The following is a 19,395-nucleotide window of genomic DNA, read 5'->3' as shown; positions in this document are numbered from 1 at the left end:
TTTTTCCACAGTCTTAATTGGCTTTAAAAGTGAAATGCGGTTGTCAACTTGCTCATCTTCATACGCATCACTCATGAGAGTAACCATCCCCTCCACCCCCATTAAAAAGATAATAGAAATGAATAAATGAAAAGAGAATAAATGAAAAATGTTCACAATGGTTCTTCTTGGATAAGGAACATATTCATATAATGAGATAAACACTATCAAGATTTAACATTCCTCGTAGGTGGTCTTATTTCATTTACTTATATAATTTTACACAGTCACTTGAATAATTACCAAAGAACACTTGAAAATCTTGATACTTTACACTAGAGACGAATGTAAAGATAAAAGTGCCATAAGTGTGTGTGTGTGTGTGTGTGTGTGTGTGTGTGTGTGTGTGTGTTGAGACCACCACCACCACCACCATCACCATCAGTACTACCACCAGCTGCTTCCGTTGCCCAAGGGAGCGAGGGAGGATATAAATAGAAGAGAAAGGGGGAGGGATAACGTAAAGATGAAAGAGTTTGAAAAGTACTGAGTTAGCCATCAGAGGGTGGATGTTCGTGCAAGGGGAGGAACGTTTGCTGATTAGTTATCTGAATTGTCTATCAGTCAATTAGGGAATTAATAGTTTAATGAATCAGTAAGTAATGGTGGTAGTGGTATTATTGTTGTTATATATACTACTACTATTATTATTATTATTATTATTATTATTAGTAGTAGTAGTAGTAGTAGTAGTAGTAGTTGTTGTTGTAGTAGCAGCAGTAGAAACAGGAGCAGCAGTAGTAGTAGTAGTGGTAGTAGTAGTAGTAGTAGTAGTAGTAGTTGTTGTTGTTGTTGTTGTTGTTGTGGCAATAGTAGTTAAAATATACATGGTCATATACCCATTTTTTTCCTTTGTAATACTGTGAAACTCACTACGTGTGTGTGTGTGTGTGTGTGTGTGTGTGCTATGACCAAAGTTTCGTTGACCTTACGTGAGTGTCAGGGAAGATTACTCAAGCTTCCTTCATATCCTTACTCCACCTCCTCGCCTTCCTCCTGCTCCTTGTCTATCATCCCTACCCCCACCTCCTTTCTTCTCCATATTAAACTCTTCCTTCTTATCCTCCTCCTCCGCCTCCTCCTCTTTTTCCTCGTTCACCACCTTTTGTTCTCTCGTTTTCTCCCTTCTCGTTCTCTTCATCTTCGTTTTCATTATCCTTTTCCTCCTCCTCGTTCTCCTCGTCCTCCTCCTCGTTCTCATCCTCCTGTTTCTCCTCCTCCTCCATGCTCACTTCCTGGCCTGCCCCTCTGAGTCAGTGTTTCGCCACCTTAATCAGGGTTCATCACGTGACCTGTAGCTATATGCTCCCAAAATCTATCACATATTATAGATAAAGTTGTATCCCTGGATATGATGATCGAAACCACACAATTTTTTTTATGCGTGTATCAGGATTTTCACGTATTTATTTAGTAATTAATAGTTTTCGTGTTTGATTTGATATATTTGATTTCTAAGTTATGTGTTGATTTTTTTTTTTTTTTTTCAATCAATAGGCGACGATACTCATTGCGAAATTATTAGTGTAGGGATGAATACTATACTTATTATTTTCCGTATAGCTTCTCTCACGTGGCACATGAAGACTTTATAATAGTAAACAAATAGTAGTGAAACAGCTTAAATATTTATCAGAAATTCCCTTCGCCAAACCAATGTACAAAATTATAGTCACTCTAAAATTAAAGTCCAACTATCTTTCTGGACAGCCACGTGATCTTTTAGCTCGAAACATCTCCAGCTCATGTTGATCGAGGTGGGGCTGAGGAGAGGAGAGGGTGAGAAAGGGGGAACTTGGAACCACGTACGGAAGACCCAAGGAAGAAAGAAGTGTGTGTGTGAGTGTGTTTGAAAATAATGAAGGATGAATAATTATAAAATTTGATAAGAACCATAGAAGAGGGAAAGTGATGAGTACAGAGGTGCACGTCTTGAAAACTAATCTCTGTCTGATATATGATAACTTCCAGAGTTGAGTTATCAAGACACCCCCGTAACCAAACAAAGCCTGTACGATTTGATGTTTTCATTAATGCCCATTATTCTTTGATTTCGTTGTAGACTGTTGGAAATTAAGGGACGTACGGACTATCTTATTTTTTACATTGTCTTTTGAAACTTGCAGCCAACCTCTTCAAGAACACAAGTAGAATAATAACTATAATATCAACATTTTTAATTGATAAGAAGTAATTGATAAGAGTAAGAATCATGACAACAACAGCAACAACAACGGCGACGACAACAACAATAACAGACATGCCATTACCACGCGGGAGTGAATGAATGGTATGAGCACAAACAGCAGTGTTAAGCTATCATCTTATCATATCCTCCTCATCACTCGCTGGCATGATAAGAACACCACGCTGTATTGTACCGGCGGCTCAATCCCTACGTGAAGCCTGTTTTACTTAACCCCAAGCAGATTGGAAATCACTATAGGTACAATAATTAGGAAGAGGAGGGGTATAAGTCAAGATGTAGATCGGAAAACGAGGAAAAAGAAATGCATTGGGAAATGTTTACGTCTTTTGAAATAATTTGTCGTTCTACTTGATAGGTACACATAATAATAATAATAATAGTAATAATAATAATAATAATATCCAGCGCTTTTTAAATCTGTGATGTTTAGATTTTTGTAACATTTCTTTGTTTCCCACTTCATAGCATCATTTACAAGGTAACACAGCTAATCAGCGAACAGAACCACATAAATAACTGTCTTGATTTACGTGACATTCCTTTGTTTTCCTTTCGACAACAATAAAAGAAGGCATAACAGTAACAACAAAACGTGATATACAGATCAAAATATTGCAGGCAGAAATGTAAACTAGCACTGGTAATGAGAAGGACGAGCGAAGGCAGGTGAGAGAAGGTTCAGGTGTGTGGATGCTTGGTCACACCTGATGCAAGATGATAGGAACAGGAATGTGCAGGGAGAAAAGACTAGGAGGAATAGAAAGAAAGAGAGAGAGAAAAAAAAAATCACAGTAAAATTCCCTTACATGATTTATATATAGAAAGTATCTTAATCATGTTTATTTTTTCTTTTTTTAATTTATCGATCTATCGCATAACAAGCCGGAGTATGTTGACACGCACACATACACACACACATACACACATACCGCCGTTAATAATAAATCCGGATATATACAGAAACACACACGAACACTGCACTGTCAGTTGAGACTCTAACAAACAACAGCACACATATCTTTCATTTTTATTCCCTCATTGGCCACTGAATGAAGGTAGAAATAGGAAATAGGGAGTGAATAAGGAAGCAGGGGAGGAGGCCGAGGCGTGAGTCACGGAGAACAACACAGAGCAGGGGCCCTCACCGAACACAGCTTGTATCATTAGTGAGTTCATACATACACACGCCCGTCACGCTCTCAAAACTATTGCCCAATGAAAGTTTACCACAGTCTTGAGGTATCTGGTGTATTATTTTTAGGTGTAGTTTAGGTGTAATATGTGTTTAAAGTAAGTGGAGAGACCCGTCCTGTGTCGCTCTCATTCTCTCCGCCCCGCCTCCTTGGAACCATGTTTTTCTTCTCCTGCACTGGTGGTGGCTTACTTCTCTGAGTAAGCCGGGTCATGGGTGACCTTTACTGAGTGCTGCTAGGGCTCTGAGTGTTGTGTGTTGTGTTATGATTGGCCTGTCACTAATGTGTGTGCCGTGTTTCATTGTGTGCGTATTGTGTGCTTGACTTTGTTTACATCCTGACACATTGCCTTACCTTTGCCTTACCTGGTGGCAGGGTGCGGCTCTTCTGTGGGAAATGTAAGGGGGTTTGCTTTTCCTTCACATTGCGAGTATTATCTAGGAAGTATAGCATCTCATTGTTTTATAAATTACTGAGGAATTGTGATAAATTACTTTCACTGCTTTTCTGATTTTGTGTATTTTGTCACCAGTCTTCGAGAGAGAGAGAAAAAAAAACTATATCTAAGTGAAGAGTTCTGTGAAGAGTCTTAAGTAGATCCCCACACTATTTGATAAGGAAAAGGTTGTCCAGCTCATATACTATTGACTAGCTGTCAGCAGTGGTTCTCCCAGGAACAGTGTAATGGTGAACTGCCCCTCATTGCTAAGTGTAATGCTGCTTAATAGGCTCCTAACCTCTTAATACATGCACTGTGGTTTGGACCAGAGGTTGTTAAGTGGTGATAGATTTAGTTTAGAAATGTCCCTCACCATTAGGTATATTTTAAGGCAGGGCAGCACTTGACACTTGACAGTCTGCTTCTTGACAGTGGTACTTTCTTTATCTTTAAAAAAAATCGGTAGTGGTCCATTATAACTCCACCTCCTTATATATATATATATATATATATATATATATATATATATATATATATATATATATATATATATTTTTTTTTTATTTATTTTTTTTTTCTTTATGTAGGGAAGAGGGCCAGCCAAGGGAAAGAAAAAGAAAGTTAAAAAAAGGCCCACTTGAGTGCTGGCTCTCTAAAAAGTGTAAAAAGTGTCAAAACCGTCAGCCAGAATTAGGGGAGCAAATGCCTCGATACCTCCCTCTTAAAAGAAGACAAGTTGTAGGAATTCAGAAATACAGATGCAGGGAGGGAGTTCCAGAGTTTACCAGTGAAAGGGATGAATGATTGAGCATACTGGTTAACTTTTGCATTAGAGAGTTGGACAGAATAGGGATGAGAGGAAGAAGAAAGCCTTGTGCAGTGAGGCCGCAGGAGAAGGGGAGGCATGCAGTTAGCAAAATCAGTAGAACAGTTACCATGAAAATAACGATAAAAGATAGAAAGAGATGCAACATTTTGGCGGTGAGAAAGAGGCTGAAGATAGTGAGAGGAGGGGAGTTGATGAGACGAAGAACTTTCGATTCCACCCTATCAAGCAAAACTGTGTGACTGGAACCCCCCCCAAACATGCGAAGAGTACTCCATACAGGGATGGATAAGGCCCTTATACAGAGTAAGCAGTTGGAGGGGCGAGAAAAACTACAGTGATCCCTCGTTTATCGCGGTTAATGGATACCAGAACCCCCGCGAAAGGTGAAAAACTGCGAAGTAGGATTGCCCCCAGGAAGTTTGGTGTATCTATATGTGGGTACCAGAATGTTTAAAATATCTTAACAGTATTTATACTTTACATATACAGTATTTTACTTAATTTTATTTAATTATAAAACCTTATACAGTAAGTATACATTGACTCTCTCTCTCTCTCTCTCTCTCTCTCTCTCTCTCTCTCTCTCTCTCTCTCTCTCTCTCTCTCTCTCTCTCTCTCTCTCCCCCTCCCCCTCCCCTCCTCTCACATGATACGTAACATTCACCCTCTTCTGGCCTCTTTGATCATATGCAAAAATGTCACTTTTTCACTGATGGTCATCATCTTCCTCTTGGGTTCACTAGAGGAAGCTTTCGCAGGGGCACAGGGCTTAGGCGGCATTGTAAGGGCTTAATCACTACTTATATATATATATATATATATATATATATATATATATATATATATATATATATATATATATATATATATATATATATATATATATATATATATATATATATATATATATATATATATATATATATATATATATATGAAAAATGTCACCAACCTTCTAACCTCAATAAGCTTGGAGCCCTAGAGGAATGCAGGGTTTATAGGTGGGGTATGATGAAAACAAATATTTTCCAGGGAGTAAGTGGTCAGAATCACCAAAACATTTTTTTTCTTTTTTTTTACATTATGGCCTATAGAGCCTGTAGGCATACTTGAAGAGTATATGTGGAAAGCGCTGTTAAGCTTTCGCCCATTAGTGGCGCAGACAATTTTATTTACAGTGGCACCTATATTAAGGCCCATATTACCACCCTAGCACATCTTTGGTGTAACCACCTGAAACCTGGGTATCATGGTGACATGTAGGTAACTTAGAACCACTCAACAAATGGCATAGCTCCAAAGCGGTATGTGGTGGGATTTGAACCTACGTGTGGATGTCTGCCTGATCCCACGCTCACCACCTTATCCACTACGCCAGAATCACTGAAAACATACTCATAAAGGACATTCTGTAATCATAATAACAAACAGTGTATGAAAAATTTCATGCCATGTTGGAAAATAAATCACTACTGTCACTACCATGCTTTACGTATTGTAACCAAACCTAACCTAAGCTTCACTACCTTGCTTCACATAATCTAACCTAATGTAAGTATGCTGAAGATCCCACATTTCCACAGGTCTCGCTTTAGGGATAGATACAAAAATCTGGCTTAGGAGAAATCCCAAGTCACTTGTAGCATCAAGACGGTTAGTGGCTTTTTTCGTCATTTTATCCCATAGTATAATATGGATACAATGAGTTTTGTGAAGGTCTGTAAGGAAATAATTGAAAAATAAGAAGAGGAGTTATACTGGACTATTACCAAAAAAAGGAAAAGCATTAGTTTCACCTGGTTCCAAACATGTTCATTTCATTAAGAAATGAAATGTAAAAATACAAGTATTGTTTAAAACTGCAGTTTTCTTAGTTTACAACTCAAGTGTTCTGTGTGGCTTCTTGTAGTTTACAACTCAAATATTCTCAGTGTTTCAGTAAGGCTTCTTGTAGTAGTTTACAACTCAAAGTGTCTTGTGTGCTAAAGTAAGGCTTCTGTAGTACTAGATAACTTAATTTTTTCAACCTTTCCATAATGATTAAGAGAGGAATATCAAAACATCTCAGGGACTACATTGACTATGTTTATCTTGGAACTTGCCAGTCCTTGTATCTTTTTCATATAGAACAGTAAGAAAGACAAAAAAAAAATCAACTAACCTCAACATTTTATTCTTCATTTTCCCTCCCATCCATTCTAGACCTTAATGTTTATCCCCTAGATATCTTTGCTGAGCATTTGTCAATTCTCCCCAAGTTCAGTGAGAAATCTATCACATTATTTTACATATCTGCACTCTGATAAAGTCTTTATTTTCACAATTCCATTCTAGCTTGTGTTGACAGCTGAGCAGTGGTTGTGGCAGTAAGGTGAGGAGCTGAAACTCAAGATGGCAAATCCGAACGAAGCTGATGCAACTCTAGGGAGGCTCAAGAAGTTCCTGGTGACGGGCAACAACTCCTCTGAGTGTTATGGAGGTGAGGACTGCACGTAATCGAGATGTTTGCTTGGGTTTTATTTGTGGAATATGCTTATCTCTCTCTCTCTAAGGTCAACAAAACCTTTTTTGGACCAAGTTTCTGTATGGCACACAATACACACTAGTTTTTATGCCTTACTTTTTATTACTCTTTCTAGATATTCCACAATTTAAAGTCGTTCTATCTCTGAGCAGTTGCTAAATAGGATAGTCATAAGGTGAGGACAGTCTGCTTATACAGTCTACCCATCCTTCTCTTTCATCTACTATATTAATTACCCATTGTACTCGTATATCTACTGCAGTGCACATAATACGGGATGTGGTCAACTGGTACCAAGGGTTTGAGCGCAGCCAACACAAAGGCCAGGGAATGCAGTTACCCAAGACCACAGACCCTATAGAGCTGCTGCTGGACTCCTCAGTAATTCCCAAGATGGTGGAGGAGGGCAAGGCCGACACCATCATCGATACCCTCCGCTCCTACAACCAGCTTTCATGTGTTGACAAGGAAGCTCTGGTGAGGAGCACTTCTTGTATGTGTGTATGTGTGTATCCACCTAGTTGTTTATTACAGGGTTCGAGCGAGGCTCATAGTGACTGGTCTCCATATCTACTTTATCCAACTTTTCCTTAATTGTATGCACATTTTCTGCTGTTACTCTTCAACTAAGCCATTCAAGATATCCACTGTTCTATGTGAAAACTAAACTTTTTAATCTTCTTCAATCATTGATTCTCCATGATCTTCCTGGAGTGTCCTCTCTTCTGTCTATCTACATCTTCTATTAGTGATACCAAGTCTTGTCTGTCTATCCTTTCCATACAGTTCATTATCTTATACATCATTATTAGATATCTCTCCTGTCAATCCTTCAAAGTGGGTAGTCCCATTTCCTTCAGTCTTTCTTCATAGGTAAGGTCCTTTATCTGTGACACCATCTTTGCAGCTGTCTTTTGGATTCTTTCTGATTTCTAATATCCTTTTGCATGTGTAGAGGCCACACAACTACTGCATATTCAAGTCTGGGTCTTATCATAGTGGTTGTGATTTTTTCAGCATACTCTTATCCATGTAATTAAATGCCACCCTGATATTTGTTAGTATCATATGTTGAAGTAAATAATGCATTTATGTGTCTTTCTGGGATCAAGACGTCTTGTATAACCACTTCCTGGTCTTTCTCTTCATTCCTCTTCATTATAATCTCTTCTCCCGTTATGCATTCGCATGTAGGTCTTCTATTACTTTAAACCCATTTCCATCATGTGTGTGTGTGTGTGTGTGTGTGTGTGTAATTCACCTTGGTCGCCTGCTGGTCACCCAGCCAGTCTTCCCCATTACGGAGCAAACTCAGAGCTCATAGACTGATTTTCGGGTAGGACTGAGACCACAACACACTCCACACACCGGGAAAGCGAGGCCACAACCCCTCGAGTTACATCCCGTACCTATTTACTGCTAGGTGAACAGGGGCCACACATTAAGAGGTGTGTGTGTGTGTGTGTGTGTGTGTGTGTGTGTGTGTGTGTGTGTGTGTGTCCATTTGTTACTCTCTAGTGGTTATTGTTTATTCTTCCTAATGATGCAGCTTCTGGTGCTTAGTGTTTTTCATCTTTGGACACTGCAGAAATCCTGAAGGTCAGATAGATTCAATTTTTGGCAGGACAGTCAAGGTTGTGTGAGTGTGACATGTTATCAGTGAGGCTGTAAGTGATCACCCAGGTCTGAGTCATTTTCAGTTAGCCTTGACTATCCTGGCTCAACAAGTTAGCTTTTGTATGCATGTGAATCTGAATTTAAAACCATGTCTAAATTGGGAAGGACTAAAATTATTGTAATATTTTATTATTTATTTTTAGATATTTTTAAAAAATCATGTTGGTAAATAAGCATTCTGTATTTGTAAGTCAAGGTAAAGGACAAAGTTATTTTATTTACAACTTTCTAAATGTGTAAATTGGGAGGATTTACTTACACATATTCTCTACAGATGCAAGTTAGTTACTTCTGCACTTTCTTCGTCTCATAAGTATGGTAGTTGGTTGTCAGTCTTACATTGCCACTCATTTAGTAATGTCTTGTCGGATATTCCATCACTTCCATGCCTATGATTGGCTTGGGTAGTGTAATTGTTGATATCACAACTGAGTGACACTTCACATTCTTGCCTGAAGGAGACTGTGCTCTCAAGGTCAAGTGTAAACACTATAATTAAGTACATTCAGCAATATACTATAGTGCCAGAAATAAAGGCAGGGTGCTGAAATACCATACAGATCTGGTGATTTCTTTTGAAGATATTTGGATAAGATGGTGAGTCAAGGTTCATGAAATGCATAGCTAAGTTTACTGAGAAGACTGCTCTGGAATCCTCTTTGACTGAATAGCATTTCATGCCACTGTCTACAAGGAAAAAGTTGATATGACCAAGTTATATTAGACAGGATTGCACTGTAGTCTACCTGCTATATGCTTCATCACCTCTTTCTCAATTTCACTAAATTTTCCACCTTATCTCTAACAACATGTGGCCTGCTGCTTACATTCATCGGTTTTGCTCCAACAGTTCTTTGTAGTCCAGTATAGTGCCTCAAAAACAACCTTTTAGCTTAGCCTTAGAGAAGTCCTGGGCACTCCTTGACATTGTGGTGCCTGCAGGTACTGTGCCTGGCTGTGGCCTCCAAGCAGAGTGACCAGAAGAAGTTGGTGACAGATTCCCACTCAGCTGTTCGGGAACTGTGTACCAACACCCACCTCTTCTTCCTCTTCATACACTTCTCCAAGATGATCTCAAAAAAGTCAGGACACTCAGGTAGAATTTTCATAAAGTGTGATTTATTAGTGTTAAGTTGGTGCAGGGTGTATATGTTTGTGACATGGTATTAACCCTTGCTAAACGTGGCAGCATGCTACATGAATTTAATTGATCAGTTTTTTTGTTTTATTTTTTATGTATTTATGATTGTGTTAGAAAAAATAGTGTCAAATTCATGATTTAACTCGGCATATATTTTGAGACCCTGCTGTTACTTCCTTGATTTCCTTCCAGTCAGAGTAACCTGATTCTAACTCTAATACAGGGTGGGGACGAGGGCTGCGGCGGGCAGTGAGTGAATGGTATCTGAGCTGGGAGCCACAGCGTCTGGCTCTCGAGGTGACCCGCCACTCCAGCGCTCATGGATGGACTCACAGGGATGTCATCAGGCTGGCTCACCTCAAACTGAAGGACATGCCGTTAGGTAACTAGCTTAGGCGTGTTTGTTTAGATAGTTTGATCAGCTGGTAAAGGGAGGTGAGGAGCATATTACATGATTCTGGGGAACACCCATGGAGAAAAGAAATCTAGGGGAAGACAGGATTGCATTGCTTGATGTTTTTATACCTTATCTTGACCACTTTTAGCAGACTATTGAAAGTTAGTACAATTTGAAGGGATCTTTTTATGATTCTAGTGATAGTCATAGAAGGGTTTGGACTGTCATCAAAAAACACCTATGGGAATGCGACTAATTATCTCCATGGCCTTCGGAAATAGTTGCAGTGGGAGAACAAAGTATTTCGGCATGCAGGCTGGAAAGTGAGATGGAGAGATGGATTTGTGTGTTGCAGGGACTCAGGTGGTGTTGCATTATGTCTTCCTTGGCCTTGAGAAGACTAAGGACAAGTACACAGGACAAGATAACACCTCTGAACTGCTGGAGCTGCTGCAGGCACTGGATCGCCACCCACACTCCTCTGCCCCACAGGTAACACCTTCACCTTGCCACTTGCCACTCATACTGTCACATAGAGCAACTACACATCTCTCAGTGCTGTCTTCATTACAGTGCAGCTCTCCGGATTTGTCTCTTATGTGCCATTAGATTTATTCGTCTGGCAATTAGATGAAGTTGTTGAATCAAATGTTTTAGTTGTCCCCGTTGTATTTTTACATTTCAGTCACTTTGTAAAGAGGGTAAAGTGGTAGTCAATTCCCATTTTGATGAAGTGGTTTTCCTACCTATATTTCTAACAAAAGTGACATCTGTCTTCCTTTTTTTCATGGCAACTATCATTGGGTAAAGCTGTCTCAGATTTGTATTATAGGCATGTCCTCCTCGTCATCCCTTTTCCCCACTCCCATATTTCTCATATTTTCTAAAGACATGGGAGTTGAAAGTTGATAGATAAAAAGCTTTCATATATCATATTTCATACATTTACTAGTGTCCAATATTTCTGTGTCTATATCCTCGTTTCTGTTTTGATAATGTCACTGAACAATAGTTTACAGATTACAGTTTATCATTATTTTCCTGACTATATTATACCATATATAAGTTTGATTATGGTGAATTCATTGTATCAGAAGTGTGTTCCATTGTAGCCGCCATCGTCTGCCCAATGCTGATCCACCCATCTTTATTTGCCTTTAGTTTGTTGTGAGCCACAGCTATGGGAGGACATGGTGTAACAAAAGCCAGTGAGAATGATGAAGATCATAACAGTAGAACAAGTTTTTTGAGAGATGAGCCATGATTTTTTTTTTTTTTTTATTTATTTATTTATTTTTAATTTTTTTTTTATAGATATGAGTGAAATTTAGAGATATGAGTTGTGCTTCAAGGTGCTGGCGCTAATTGGCGCTTCCATCAGTTGCTGAATCCGTTGCATTGGTCCAGCCTGAGTTGAGCGAGTATCTAGGTGTTTCCCGCAGATTTTGTTGGTTATGATTCTTTTATTATTTTCACATTATTATTATTATTATTATTATCATTATTATTATTATTTTTAATTTAAATTTTTATTTATTTATTTATTTCTCTTAAGAAAGTGCAGTTTTAATTTTCATTTAATATTTACGTGTGAATGGTGCCTGCATCCCTTCCTCCCTTTGCCCTCTGTTATTCACCACCATTACTGGTCACCGAAAACACTAAATAAACTTTTGCTTTTATTTTATATATTGTTTTTGCATTAATAAGTATACATGTGTAGGTAACTGAAAAGACAAAACAAATTTCTCTCATCTTCACCTACTTCCTCCACCAACGCTTATCACTGAGGGGAGAAACAATGTAAACAAACCTCTGCAGTGGCAGCACAGTCTCTCTCTCTCTCTCTCTCTCTCTCTCTCTCTCTCTCTCTCTCTCTCTCTCTCTCTCTCTCTCTCTCTCTCTCTCTCTCTTGCCTTCTTAAAACTTCATTTATTCTATGCATAATGTTTACAGGGTGATCAACAAGCTCTTCTGCAATTATTTCTCCTGTGAGTGGCTATATTTGTTCATTCCAGCTGATGAACAGTCCCAAGTGAGGGTGTGGGGCAAGATGTGGTGGAGTAACATCCCATGGAATGCACCCCTCTGAGATAAATATATTATATAAAATCAGATTACCTATTTATAAATACGTATTCTCTTTTGTTATGTTTTATTTATTTACTAATTTTTTTATAATATTTGTTATTTATAAATACAGGCAACCCCCGCTTAACGAACGTTCACACAACAAAATTTCGCTACAATGAACGTTTCCTTTTACTACCATCTGCTCGTATAATGAACACCAAACTCGCTTTAACAAAATTTTATCTAGGTAATTTTTTCCAAGTTTGAAAGCCCTGCCGTATTATGCAAGCCAACAGGCTTTTGAATACACAAGCGCCTATCGTGGACAAAACGTGCACCACTCACTGCCCTACCCTTCCCCACTCTTAGTTCAAAACCAAAACAGGGTCCAGCACCAGCTTGTCATCTCACGCTCAACATGCCACCAAAATGCCCTGCAACCAGCCCTGCAATGTCGCCTAGTGTTGCTAAGAAGACCAGGAAGTCTCTTACTCTTGAAGTGAAGCTGGATATTATTCACAGATACGCGAGGCGAGAAAACTAATAGCATTGCTCGCCACTATGGCTTGGCTCCATCTACTGTCTCTACTATTTTCAAGTCAGCAGACTCTATTAAGAAGGCTTGTGAGACTGTATCTTCCTTGCAAGCTAAAAGAACCACCTGAACTCATGACTGCAATGGATAAAATGGAAAGCCTTGTGGAAATGTGGTACATAAGTTTTGTATGTGGTACAATGATGCGCCCTTTGTTTACATTCCACAGGTTGCCAGCTAGCATCTTTCCCGCTCCACTCTCCCTCCCTTCATAGATTTAAGATCATCAACATTATAAAGTTACTTACGTACATACATCAGTGTACATTATAATGACTTAGTCTTAAATTAAACTGCTTAATGTTTAACTTCATAATTTTTACTTTCATTAAACCTTTTACTGTACTATGATGCACTCTTGCTTTGTTTACTTTCAATGGAATTTCAAATCAGGGGTCAAACTTGTTATAATTGGTTCATGTAACGAAAATTCGCACAACAAAAATTTTTTTAGGAACATAACTCATTCGTTAAGCGGGAGTTGCCTGTACATGGAATGGATTAAAGGCATTTCAATGCATTTCAATGTGAAAAATTGTTTTGAGATACGAGCAATTTGAGATACGAGCTCCATCACAGAACAAATTTAACTCATATCTTGAGGTACCACTATATATAAAACAGAAATTTACTCCCCTGAGTGTTGTCTTCTTGGCTATGTCAGCTGTGTAACCTTGTTTTCTTTTATTTATTCAATCAAAAAGCATAATTTAAGGGCAAATTCTTATTTTGTTCATATGAAAATTTTGCATGCATATGAAGTATGAGGACCCAAAGACTTTTATGTTTTTTGCAAAGGCCTTCAAATCTTGACCTTCATTCAATATATGGTTACATTTAGTGGATGTTTTGTCAGCTGATCATATTATTCAGTGGCAAATGTGTAAACAAAACAGATTTCAAGGAAAGATCCCAGATATCATCTTATCTTTTTAGAAGGCAGAGCTTTTAGCAGATACGGCCCTGAATTCTACACTTTATATCACATTTAAGAATATGGTACACAGTACTTAAGCACAACACACGCAGAGTAAAAAAAGAAATGCTGCCTTCACCAGCACACCATGATCAGTGACTCTGCACTGGCAGAATGTTGGTGCTCCCTCTCCCCTATGTGCTGCAGAGCTGCTGCCTATCTCACACACACACACACACACACACACACACACACACACACACACACACACACACACACACACACACACAACAGTCAGACGCCGCATAGCTGAAACTATGAATCTTGCAGTACTATATGAGGATTTTTTTTTTTCCACTAGGTAGAAGATGGCTGCTGACATTAATGTGAGGATTATATAATGCACAAGTAAAGAGCAAGAATTAAAGAAAAAAAGAACCATTATATTGAATATTATTGATATCAGTGGAAATAGGGGGTGCTGCAATTCCTGCAGTGCCTATACACAAGCTGCCACTGTGGGATAGTGCTGTAGTGTATTTACCTAGTTGTAGTTTTACAGGGCCTGGGCTTTATGCTCGTGTGGCTCCGTCTCCATATCTACACATCCAATTTTTCTTTAAAACTATGCACACTCGTTGCTGACACCACTTCTTCACTCAAACTGTCACTAGTGTGTGTGTGTGTGTGTGTGTGTGTGTGTGTGTGTGTGTGTGTATTTACCTATACTAAAACTCATCCGTACCTGCCCATAGGGCGTTGGCCATGTCTGCCGTGAGACTATGCCAAATCTCCAATAAAAACAAACTACTCACTGTCCTGTAGTCATAGCATTATAAAAAAAAAACGTTCTCAGAACATTCAGAAACCTTAATTAAGTGGTAGATGATATAAATAATTGTCATATACGAAAATAAATTGAGCTAGTTCATATACATGGACGGTGATGTGTCATATCAGATCAGGCGACGTTGCCACTCATGACCCAGGTGGAAATTCCCGGGGAAGTTTGGGGGGGTGAGTGAGGTCGCCACGCACGTGTTGCTTCACTTCTCCTCTGGTCACTACCATGGAAGGACCCCCTGACGCTTCCCCGTCATACACTGTCTTGCGCAGCCAGACCAAGGAATTCATATTCCGCCTTAATAGATATTTCTTGCAAGAGAAAGCAAATCGGGCAACACTCTTACCTTTGACTCAAGCAAGGAACCACTCAATATATTACTCTGTGTTTCTACTCGTATGTGCACTTATTTGACAAATATGTAAATTATTTGTCTCATTTTCATGTATATAACCAGAATCTTTATTGCATTTAATGTACTATATAGCTGCATAGGTATTTGGGTTTCTTCTGACTTCTTTTAGTGAAGTAGAGAACGATCATCACTCCGTTTTCTTTGAAGAAGGTACTGGTATAGCAGTGGCAATGTCGCACCCAAGAGGAGCCACCCCTTGTGGGTAGCTACGGATGAGTTCTACTATAGTTGTATTTACCTAGTTGTAGTTTTACAGGGCCTGGGCTTTATGCTCGTGTGGTCCCGTCTCCATATCTACACTTATCCAATTTTTCTTTAAAACTATGTACACTCTTTGCTGACACCACTTCCTCACTCAAACTGTTCCAAGTCTCAACACATCTTTGCGGGAAACTAAATTTTTTAACGTGTGTGTGTGTGTGTGTGTGTGTGTGTGTGTATGTGTGTATGTGTGTGTGGAGAAGAGAGAGAGAGAGAGAGAGAGGGTGACAAGGAAGGGTATGAAAGATGTAAAAACATGGAGGGAGTGGGGCTGGGGAGGCAGATATGGGGTGGGATTCATAAAGGAGGTGTGGCTTAAGTGGCACCAGTGACTTCTGGTTTATGATACTTATCTTTTAAAATCCCTTGAATTGACATGTTTCTCTAGTTAGAAATAAGGACTAGAAGGTTGCTTCATCACTAACAACTGAAACTTGATAAGAAAAAAACAATACATAGTAGAATTTAATATTGTTTGATACGTAAGCAAAAGTAGATTTTCTCTGTGTTGATGATTTTGTGTGTTTCTTGTGTTGGTGCAGGCTGGGGAGCCAACTTGGGACAATGACCAAGTGATCAGTAAGGCCGGCAAGGTGCATGATCAATTTGGTGGCCTCAGCCTTCATGATGTGCCCTCCCAGAGTCTCAAGTCACAGGAGGTTTGTGTGATGGGTTTGATGTTTTGCTTCTCTTTATGGCTGGATTCACTAGTGAAATGTTGAAGTTTTGGGCTCAGTTTTAGGGCCATTATTATTTCTTATATGTATCAACAACTTGGATAGTGGAATTAATAGTGATATCAGTAAATTTGCAGATGACACAAAGATAGGTAGATTAATTAGGTCCAATTCGGATGCCAAGGCTTTGGAGGCTGATTTGGATAGGATAGGAGAATGGACAGATAGATGGCTAATGCAGTTCAATATTAACAAGTGCAGGATTCTGAGCGTAGGTAGAGATAATCCAAGCACTAGGTACGGTACGGTACACGATAGATAACGTGGCACTAGGAAGTTCCAAGTATGAGAAAGATTTAGGAGTCCTAGTTAGCTCTGATCTTGGTACAAGGAAGCAATGTATTGAGGCCAGAAATAAGGCAAATAGAGTATTAGGTTTCATTTTTGGAAGTGTTAAAAGCAGGAGTCCTGAAGTAATACTAAAATTATACTTGGCACTGGTCAGGCCACATCTTGACTATGCAGTACAATTCTGGTCCCCACATTACAGGAAGGACATAGCTCTGTTGGAGTCAATGCAAAGGAGGATGACTAAAAAGATACAAGGAATGAGGGATATTCCCTGTGAAGAGAGACTGAAAAAAACTTAATCTGCATTCCTTAGAGAGACGTAGGTTAAGAAAAGATTTGATAGAAGTATTTAAGTGGTATAAGGGTTTTAACAGTTCTTAGGATCAGTAGCAGGGACAGAACCAGAAATAATGGGTTTAAACTTGAAAAATTCAGGTTTTAGGAAAGAAATGGGAAGAAACTGGTTTTCAAACAGAGTGGTTGATGAGTGGAATGGTCTCAGTGAGCATGTAGTCAGAGCTGAGTCAATAGGGAGCTTTAAAAGAAGGTTAGATAAATTCATGGATGGGGAAGATAGATGAAATTAGGTAGATTAAACACACTGGGACCACCTCGTATAGGCCTGATGGCCTCTTGCAGCTTCCATCTTTTCTTATGTTCTTATGTTATGATGCCTTGTTTGCACATTTTATTGAGAATGATCAGAAAATCTTTAAATGTAATATGCATATTACTGTAACTAATTTGAATAGTGTCATTTAATTATGTTATCGTGATGATTAATTTCTCTGTGAATGGTAATCTATGGTTGCAGGTGTGGTCGCATGTGCTGGATAAGCTCGAGGCAGAGAGTGTTGTGGCCAGCGTGAACCGTCTGGCACGAGGCAACTTCCTCAATCCCAGCAGTGAGCCTTGTCACGCCCTGCAGGCCAAGCTGGTAGACCGCCTGTCTCAGGAGGATGTGGCAGCCTCAGCCACCACTCCAGCACAGGTCCTCATGGCTCTGCATGCCTATGAACACCCCACCAGGTGTGTGTGTGAGGCCAGCAGTCAGTACAAACATTCTAAGTATAGATGTGGCTGAGAAAAAATGACCTATGGGATATCTTATTGATGACTAGATTCATTGATTTCTCCTTTACAGATTCATTGCAGTAGGTGCTGTGAAGGGTCAGGACAAACGAGCCAAGGGTGGTGCTGCCAAAGTGGCCCGACCCCCTGGAAAGGTGTCCTCCAGAAGAACCACCAAAACTAATCCCAAAGTGGTGGAGGCTCTTCATGCCCTGCTTGCTGCCAGTGCTACGGTAGGCATGTGGGCTGTGATGGCAGTGTGCTTCTGAAGTACAATGAGTGTTTCTGTTCCTTTTTGTAAATGACAAATACCTGTTAGGATAGGAGCATTGCCCATAACTTCACTTCAGCAGTAATGGTATCAGTAAAAAAGAAATGAGGAGAAAAGAAATATCATGTATGGTAAAATCATGTAGTGTGTGATGCAGTTGGTACCTTGTCTTTACAGAACATTGAGAAGACAACCCGTAGGCTAGGAATCTTTGTTGATGTACGGGCCACCATGGGCACCAGCCACGTATGGACGGGCAACCCTGTAGGGAAGGGAGAGGTAAGTGTACTGACTTGGAGTCTGCAAGTGATTCCCAAAGTTTGTGTGTTGTGTGTGGAAGAAAACAGAAATGCTCTGGCTTAATGATGTGGAAGTACAGAGCAATATCAATAAATTTAAAACAGTATACAGTGGTACTTCGATATATGAATTAAATTCGTTGTGATGATCGTTGTATATAAAAAAAATTGTATATCAAATAAATTTTTCCCATAGAAATTAATGGAAATAGAATTAATTCGTTCTAGTGATACAAATTTACACCCCCCAAAATTAACATGCTTTAAATACCAACCAAATAAAGATTTAATATAAGATAAATACAATGTTTATTGTATGCATGATATAAATGTACTATATTGCCCAAAATAACAACTTAAATCCGCAGAACTGGGGACACGTCGATAGACGTTCATTACGCAAGACTCGTGGCATGTTGATAGATGTTTAGGCGTTTTTGGGCTATATTTTGGCTATTTTCTTCCTGTCTTCTTTGCTTGTGAGCTGGCAACACTCATCAGGAGTAAACATATGCTATATGTCACTGTGTCACCAACTCCCACGATGGATGGTGGTAGTGACACTAATTTCACGGTGTCCGATTCCGCCACCTCTCCCATGCGCCTTACTTCTACACCTCAGATCTCTCACCATGTAGCGGGGAGACAACATGTGAATGAGAGTGGTATCAGAACAGGCGACAGGAGAGAGAGAGAGAGAGAGAGAGAGAGAGAGAGAGAGAGAGAGAGAGAGAGAGAGAGAGAGAGAGAGAGAGAGATACAGGGGCCTATTTTCTATTGCTCTAACCAAGGCCACTAAACCTGATTGGATGCAAGGCCACCGATGATACCACCTCATTCAACCTGTGATATTTTGGTAACCATAGCATCTAGAGACTTCTGGTTTTTTGCATTGCAAAGAGGAAGAGTTGCTTGTGGGCAGAACACCATTTGTACTCACTCGTTTATTGAATTTCTAAGTGTAATCACTATATGAATACAGGCTATTTTGTGTGTTTCTCGCCAAACCTACTGAGTTAGCGTGAGTGAAAACTCCCAATGTGCATTCGTACTTACCGACGCTGTGATAGAACTTTGTATGTGTAGTATGGAGGAGGAATTGGCGAGTTACCCATGTCTTACTATTGGCACGCCACATGACCTGGAGTTTCTCTTTTAACACCTTATGTGCTTT

General features: G+C 39.4%; 1 protein-coding gene across 5 annotated transcripts in view; it reads left to right on the top strand.

The window, feature by feature from the left end:
• LOC123501617 (60 kDa SS-A/Ro ribonucleoprotein-like) overlaps positions 1-19,395 on the top strand; it is a 31,380-nt gene that overhangs the window by 3,230 nt on the left and 8,755 nt on the right. Inside the window, exons 1-10 of one of the 5 annotated variants that reach the window (XM_045250564.1) lie at positions 3,295-3,414; positions 7,044-7,188; positions 7,496-7,710; positions 9,853-10,006; positions 10,275-10,433; positions 10,804-10,940; positions 16,095-16,211; positions 17,395-17,609; positions 17,725-17,884; positions 18,100-18,201. In XM_045250564.1, the coding sequence (XP_045106499.1) occupies positions 7,101-7,188; positions 7,496-7,710; positions 9,853-10,006; positions 10,275-10,433; positions 10,804-10,940; positions 16,095-16,211; positions 17,395-17,609; positions 17,725-17,884; positions 18,100-18,201 (1,347 nt within the window). In that variant the 5' untranslated portion in view covers positions 3,295-3,414; positions 7,044-7,100. The other 4 variants (XM_045250565.1, XM_045250567.1, XM_045250568.1 and 1 more) reach the window with 4 other exon arrangements.

This window comes from Portunus trituberculatus, chromosome 9, assembly GCF_017591435.1.
Source record: "Portunus trituberculatus isolate SZX2019 chromosome 9, ASM1759143v1, whole genome shotgun sequence".
In the NCBI taxonomy this organism is placed as follows: domain Eukaryota; kingdom Metazoa; phylum Arthropoda; class Malacostraca; order Decapoda; family Portunidae; genus Portunus; species Portunus trituberculatus.
The sequence above is the reverse complement of the archived record's forward strand: the minus strand, read 5'-3'. Positions and strand labels throughout refer to the sequence as shown.